The sequence below is a fragment of the Mus caroli genome, unplaced genomic scaffold (assembly GCF_978045245.1).
Source record: "Mus caroli unplaced genomic scaffold, Mus_caroli_1 scaffold_6, whole genome shotgun sequence".
Lineage (NCBI taxonomy): Eukaryota > Metazoa > Chordata > Mammalia > Rodentia > Muridae > Mus > Mus caroli.
In genome coordinates this window covers 128,155,493-128,163,294 of record NW_028227261.1, presented here as the reverse complement: position 1 = coordinate 128,163,294, position 7,802 = coordinate 128,155,493, and the positions used below count along the sequence as shown (strand labels likewise).

The following is a 7,802-nucleotide window of genomic DNA, read 5'->3' as shown; positions in this document are numbered from 1 at the left end:
AAGAGACTGGGGGAAAAGAGTGACTAGCCCAACTTAGGATCTATCTCAAGGGGGAGACTCCACGGCTTGACTCTATTACTGATGCTATGGTGTGCTTACAGACAGGAACCTAGCATGGCTGCACCCCAAGAGGCCCAACTTGCAGCTGACTGAGACAGATGCAGATACTTACACCCAACCAATGGAATGAAATCGAGGACTCCTGTGATTGAATTACTGAAAGGCTGGAAGAAGTTGAAGAGGAGGGTGACCCCATAGGAAGACTAGCAGCCTCAACTAACTGGGACCCTAGAGATCTCTTAAACTCTGAGCCTCCCACCAGGAAGTATACACTAGCAGATCTGAGATCCCTTACACATATACACAGAGGACTGTATGGTCTGGCCTCAGTGAACACCTTACCCTGGAGAGACTTGAGGTCCCAGGTAGTGGAAAAGCCTAGCAGGGGGTGAGGTGGGGAAGAAGGAATAGGATGAGGAACTGTGGGAGGGCAGACCAGGATGTAGATAATGACTGGACTATAAAAAAGTGACCACATGAAATAATTAAAACATTAAAAATCATATGTTTTAAATATGACTCATGCATCTCTAAGTTAGGTATAAGAACACTGACAAAAACATATAATTCTAATGACAAGTTTAAATTGTGATACAACAGATGCAAAGAAAAAGACCAGCTAACATAAATAACTATTTGGGAAAAACATTTTCTAATATTGGCTTTCTAGTCATGACAGACTGAAATTAAATATATTTACTGGAATGAAAGAAAATGTATGAGAGTCGTCACTGACATTGAAGAGCCTATTCCACTAATGTTACTAGTAACAGAAATATAAAATTCAACTGTCTTCAGCCATGAGGTCATATTTTCTCAGTTATCAGAGACTGTAAATATCAAGTGACCTCCAGTTGTGATATGAATGTGTGCTGCTTTTTTTCTTTCACTTTTATCATAGCTTTAAATCAATTTCTTTTCTGAACAAACAAGATGATTGCTTACAGAAGCTCAATACCATGATAAAAATCTCACAATAAAAGGATGACAATTTCTCACATGGTATTAGATCGGAAATGGTTCAGATATAAAATTGTAAATTTATCAGATTGATTTGTCCAAGGTAGATCATGGGCTTGGCCAAATCCCAATGCATCATCATTGCCATGGCATGGAATAAGCATCTTGATTTTCCCATGGGATCTTTTGCCATTGGGATTTTCATGATTGAGAAGACAAGTGAGTTTCTCCTTAGTGTTACAGAGAGACTAGTGTTTCGTGAATGAAGAAACTTGAAAGGTGGAAGGAGAATTCAGGTACTGCTTTATGTTTAGAACTTTCTTCCTTTTTATTCCCTTTACTAAGCTTCTCCCCATTCCCCTCTGTTTATATTGTATTATAATATGTGGCTTAGGGTGGCCTTATATTCTCAGTTCTTTTACCTCAACCTTACAAATGATAGAAGTACAGGCATATACAATCAGACACTTCCATATCAGTCACATATTAAATTTGTGAAATATTATTTCTAATTTATTTTCTATCTCCCTACAATGAAATATAAACTATATTTAAATACCTAGTTTAGACATTTCTTTACTTGGTAAATCCTTAGGTTATAATTAATAAATAAGGTAATAAATAAAAAATTAATTAATTAATAAATTAATAAATAAGGTAATAAATAAAAAAGGTAATAAAGAGAAATAGGCAAATGGGAGTAAAAGGCCTGCTGTTGCTTTTGAAATGTGGAGGAATGTGAATTCAGGGACGTTCAAAGTTTAGGAAACTTAGTCAATTTGAAGTCAATGTTTGTGTTAGTTAGAGTTTCTATTCCTGCACAAACATTATGACCAAGTAGTAAATTGTGGAGGAAAGGGTTTATTCAGCTTATACTTCCATACTGCTGTTCATCACCAAGGAAGTCAGGACTGGAACTCAAGCAGGTAAGAAAGCAGGCGCTGATACAGAGGCCATGGAAGGGTGTTCTTTACTGGCTTGCTTCCCCTGGCTTGCTCAGCCTGCCCTCTTATAGAACTGAAGACTACCAGTCCAAAGATGGTAGCCCCTTGATCACTAATTGAGAAAATGCTTTACAGCTGTATCTCGTGGAGGAATCTCCCCAACTGAAGCTCCTTTCTCTGTGAAAACTCGAGCCGGTGTCAAGTTGACACCCAAAACCAGTCAGTACAATGTTGAACTTCAATCTGCCTCCATTTCCTGAGTTGTAGTAACAACCACTTAATCCAGGACACTGAGGAAGAGTAGTGTCATGGGTCACTTATCCAGCCACCTGTCAGTCAATAAGCTAACAATTTCTTGGAAGAAAAATAATGATTACATGTGTTTTCGTTGATTTTTCAACACCCAATTACCAGGTGTTTTGTAATTAAAGGACATCTAAAGATTATGTAGATCTGATAAAGATCTGTCAATAGTATAAGGAGTTTTGGCTTGCTGTGATCATGCTTTTTTTTTTTTTTAACTTATTTACTTGATATCCTAACTGCCACCCTTTCTGTCACCTTCCCACAATCTTTTCCCTATCCTTCCCCCTTTTGAGTGGATGAGGGGCCGCTTGTTTATCCTCTCCTGCCACCCTGGCACTTCAGCTCTTTACTAGGCCAGGTGCTTCCTCTCCCACTGAGGCTAGACAAGGTAGCCCAGTTAGTAGAACCTATCCCACGTATAGGCAGCAGTTTTGGGGATAGCCTCTATTCCAGTTGTTCATGACCCACATGAAGACCAAGCTGTGCATCTGCTACATGTGAGTGGGGAGGCCTAGGGACAGTCCATGTATGTTCTTTGATTGACAGTTCAAATTCTGAGAGACCCAAAGGTCTGGGTTAATTGATTCTTTTGGTCTTCCTGTGGAGTTCTTATCCCTTCGGACCGCAATCCTTCCTCCCGTTGTTTCATAATAGTTCCCAATATCCATCCATTGTTTGGCTGTGGGTGTCTGTATTTGAATGAGTCAGCTCCTGGATAGAGCCTCTCAGAGGACAGTATGCTCCCATCTGCTAGCATAACAGAGTATCATTTATAGTGTTAGAATTTGATTATTGTTCATGGGATAGTTGGCCATTTCCTCAGTCTCTGCTCCCTCTTCTGTCCCTGCATTACTTGTAGACAGGATACATTTTGGGTTAAAACTTTTGTGAGTGGGTTGGTGTCTCTATTGCTTCACTGGGTTTCCAGACTTACTACAGTATGTGGCTTCTTCAGGTTCCATATCCCCAATGTAGTGAGTCACAGCTAAGGTCACCTCAATTGATTCTTGGGTGAGTCCCTTTTCTCAGGTCTCTGTCTCATCTGGGATATGAGTCCCACATCCTTACCCCTGTCAGTTGCAGATTTCCATTCATTTTCATGGTCAGCTCGCTGTCTCCTCTGTCCTTCCCTACACCTAATCCTGAAACTTCTACTCCCTTACCCATCCATCTCCCTTCCAATTCCCTTAATCCTTCTGCCACTTTTATTTCCCTTTTTAAGTGATCTTAAAGCTTCTTAGCTTGGCACTTCCTTCTTTGTTAGCTTATTTGGGTCTGTGGAGTGTAAATTGATACCTGTATTTTATGGCTAATATCCACTTATAAGTGAGTACATAGGTAATTCATAACCTTTTGGAATGGTGTTGCCTCACTCAATGATATTCTCAATTTCCATTTATTTGTCTGCAAAATTCGTGATGCCCTCGATTTTAATAGCTGAATAGTATTACATTGTATAGATGTACCACGTTTTCATTATCTAATCTGAAGAACTGAACATCTAAGTTGTTTCCTGTTTCTAGTTATTATGAATAAAGTGGCTATGAACATAATTGAGCAAATGTTTTTGTGAGATATTGGGGTATTTTGGGGGGTATATGGGCTGGAGTAATAGAGCTGGGTCTTGAGGTAGAACTATTCCCAGTTTTCTGAGAAAACATCAAGTTGATTTCCAAAATGGTTATACAAGTTTGCACTACCACCAGCAATGGAGGAGTATTCCCCTTTCTCCACATCCTTGCCAGTATGTCTTGCCAGCTATCTCTTGAGTTTGGATTTTAACCATTCTTATGGGAGTAAGATGGAACCTCAGAGATGCTTTGACTGGCATTTTGCTGATGACTGAGGAAGGACTTTGAACATTTCTTTAAGTGCTTATTTACCATTAAAGATTTCTCAGTTGATAATTCTCTGTTTAGTCCTGCACCCAATTTTAAATTGGACTGTTTGGGTTATTGGTATCATACTTCTTGAGTTATTTGTAAATTTTGGAAATTACTCCTCTGTCAGATATAAGGTTGGTGAAGATTTTCCAAATATGTGTGCTGTAGATTTGTCCAATTTACCAATTGTTGATCTTAGAGCCTAAGCCATTAGTGTTCTGTTCAGGAAGCTGTCTTCTCTATTGATGTGTTTAAATGTATTTACCACTTTCTCTTCTATGAGATTTAGTATATCTAGTTTTATGTTGAGGACATTGATCCACTTGGACTGGAGTTTTGTGCAGGATTATAAGTATGAATCTATTTTCATTCTTCTACATGTAGACATGCAGTTAAATGAGCACCATTTGTTGAAGATGCTTTCGTTTTTCCATTTTATGGTTTTGGATTATTTATCAAAAATCAAGTGTTCATAGGTGTGCAGGTTTTTTTTCTGGGTTATTGATTCGATTTCATTGATCAACATGCCTGTTTTTGTCCCAATAACATGCAACCTTTTATCACTATTGCTCTGTAGTACAGCTTGATGTCAACGATGGTGATTCCACTCAAAGTTCCTTTTTTGTTCAGGATTATTTTGGCTATCCTGGGTTTTTTGTTTCTCCATATGAAGTTGAGAATTACTCTTTAAAGGTCTATAAAACATTGCACTGTAATTTTGATGGGAATTACATTGAATCTGTAGATTGCTTTTGGTAAAATGACTATTTTTACTGTGTTAATCCTTCCTATTCATGAGCATGGGAGATCCTTGCATTTTTTGATATCTTCTTCAATTTCTTTCTTCAGGGACTTGAAGTTCTTGCCATACAAATCTTTCATTTGCTACATTATTATTACCCTAAGATATTTTATATTATTTGTGGGTATTGTAAAGGGTGTTGTTGCCCTAATTTCTTTTTGGCCCATTTATCATTTGTATATAGGAGGGCTACTGATTTCTTTAGCTGTAGGGGATCTCTGGTAGAATTTTTGGGGTTGCTTATACATACTATCATATTTTCCAAAAATAGTGATATTTGATTTCTTCTTTTCCAATTTGTATCCTTTTGGTGATAATGCTTCTTGATCCATGTAACAAACCTGTCTTTGACTGGGGAAAACTTCCTAGAGATCTATATAGGCAGCTAGGTCATCTAGCCTTACTGACTGTCCCAGTCAGGACTTAAGCCCTGCAAATTACCATCACACAGAGACTGGATTTCAAATGATACAGCTAGTTTTCTTAGGGCTTGGCTATTATTCTAAATTTCTTAAGGCCCTTAAAAGAGAGTGTTACCTCCAGATAGCAGGAAGCAATTTTAAAAGAATAATGTCCCATTTGCCAAAAGTTGAATGGGTGGTTTTAGGTCATTTGTTGGGTAATGGATGCTTCTTGTCATTTTAGGGGGTTATTTAAAAGTTGTTAATGGTCTTGGTAAGGGATAAAATAAAATACAAGAAGTTAGGTTCAGAGAGTTCTCTTTTCTTTTTTCCCTCTACTCTTTTTTCTCTTCTATTTAGCACCAGGGTAAGGGGAGCGACAGTATGAGAAGGAAAATATAGAAATAATAAAATAAAAGTTTTTTTAAATTCTACTTTTGGGTAAAGAACATTAACAAGCCAAATATTTTATAGTTGATATGAAATTTGTATATTGGTAGAGATTTGGGGTTATATTTTGCTACAACATACTATGTATAAATGCTTCAACTCTTATTTAAGATATTGTACCAATAAATCTCATTTAAAGATGCATGCAAAATTCTAGTCACTCTAAGAGCTGCTATCACAAACTCCCTAGGATAATTAAGAAATGAAAGTTAGTAGTTAATCAATCAATCATATATGATAAATACTAATTTATTTCATTATTGAAATATGTTTCCTAGGTTGAACAGATAGAAAATAGATAGAAACAAACAATATTTACCTATTCAGATAAACTATGTATAGATAGATGGTCTTTAAAAACCTCAGAGATCTACAGATTATGGTATTTAATGATGTTTTATTAAGCCTTTCACAAGATTGAGAACAACTGTTCCTGGTAGCATTGCCACACCACTTCAAAGATGATGAGTATAAAAGAATCCCCATATGGAGATTGCTTTTATGTGGCAAGGCAGCCACTGAGCAGAAACTCCCCTTGCTTTAAGTGCAGACAGAATGCTGTACAAACTGTATAAACTAGCTTCAGGGAAGTTGACTGCCAAACTTTACCAAGACAAGGTAAGTAGTCTTTGGTAATTCCTGCTTCACATAAATGTATGTCAAGTATCCTGGGGCCAGAATGCCAAAGATGACAGGAATCATGAATAACTGTCCAGGTAGCCAGCAACCTCTATTATCTCTATCGTTTTTGAAGCTGCTTGCTCTGCACGTCCCATTTTCTCATATAATATTTGTTCTTTCTCAGGTTTCTGATGGGGATGAAGACTAGGTAGTTAATGTCTCACAATTAATCTTAGGTTATTTAGCATTTAATATAATAATATGAGGTCTAATAAGATATTCTTAGGCTGATAAATGCAAATTATGATACAAAGTGATTTAGATATAGAACGTTGGACTCAACAAAATAAAATAGATAGTAGACACGGCTCGGGAGGAGCTGGTGCTGGGTGGAGGACGCGGTGGTCGGGCCGCGTGGGCTCACACGAGGTAGCTCGCGGCGTCCGGCCGCGCAGGCGCGCTCAAGATGTCGTACATGCTTCCGCATCTGCACAATGGCTGGCAGGTAGACCAGGCCATCCTTTCGGAGGAGGACCGCGTGGTAGTCATTCGTTTCGGACACGACTGGGACCCCACTTGCATGAAGATGGACGAGGTTCTGTACAGCATCGCCGAAAAGGTTAAAAATTTTGCAGTTATTTATCTTGTGGATATCACAGAAGTGCCTGACTTCAACAAGATGTACGAGCTGTACGACCCCTGCACTGTCATGTTCTTCTTCAGAAACAAACATATCATGATTGATTTGGGCACTGGCAACAACAACAAGATCAACTGGGCCATGGAAGACAAGCAAGAAATGGTTGACATCATAGAGACCGTGTACCGTGGCGCCCGCAAAGGCCGGGGTCTGGTGGTGTCTCCCAAGGACTATTCTACCAAGTACAGATACTGAGCCCTGCCCTCAGGCTGTGCAAAGGACACTGAGAGCCTCTTCTACATAGAAATCCTCTGCTCTCATAGCCTCTGGAAAGACCCTGCAGCACAACATTGCTGTAGAGCTGGAGGATCCTTGAGATGAGGGTTACAGAGCCTTAACTAGCTGAAGCAAATAAACATGGCAAGGGAGCAGTGGGGAAAAAAAAATAGATAGTAGAGTTCTTTCTCCAAGTTTGCCAAATACAAATGGATTGGACATTGTGAATTAAATTCTTACTGTATTGTTTTCATAATCCTTATTATGCATAGTTTATTGATGATAGAAGAAGACTATTTTATTGGACTAAAAGGGGACAGATGTAGGAATAATATCTGGAAGCATCACATTTCAATAAAAAATCTAATGGCCAATAAGCTGAGGCAGGATTCGAAGATGGAATGAGAGAGAGAGAGAGAGAGAGAGAGAGAGAGAGAGAGAGAGAGAGAGAGAGAGAGA

General features: G+C 38.5%; 1 protein-coding gene across 1 annotated transcript; it reads left to right on the top strand.

Moving 5' to 3' along the window:
• The first annotated feature begins 6,797 nt into the window (after positions 1-6,797).
• Positions 6,798-7,513, top strand: LOC110293241 (thioredoxin-like protein 4A). Its single transcript, XM_021161108.2, has one exon. The coding sequence runs from the start codon at positions 6,894-6,896 to the stop codon at positions 7,320-7,322; it is 429 nt and encodes a 142-aa protein (XP_021016767.1). The 5' UTR covers positions 6,798-6,893; the 3' UTR covers positions 7,323-7,513.
• The last annotated feature ends 289 nt before the right edge of the window (positions 7,514-7,802 follow it).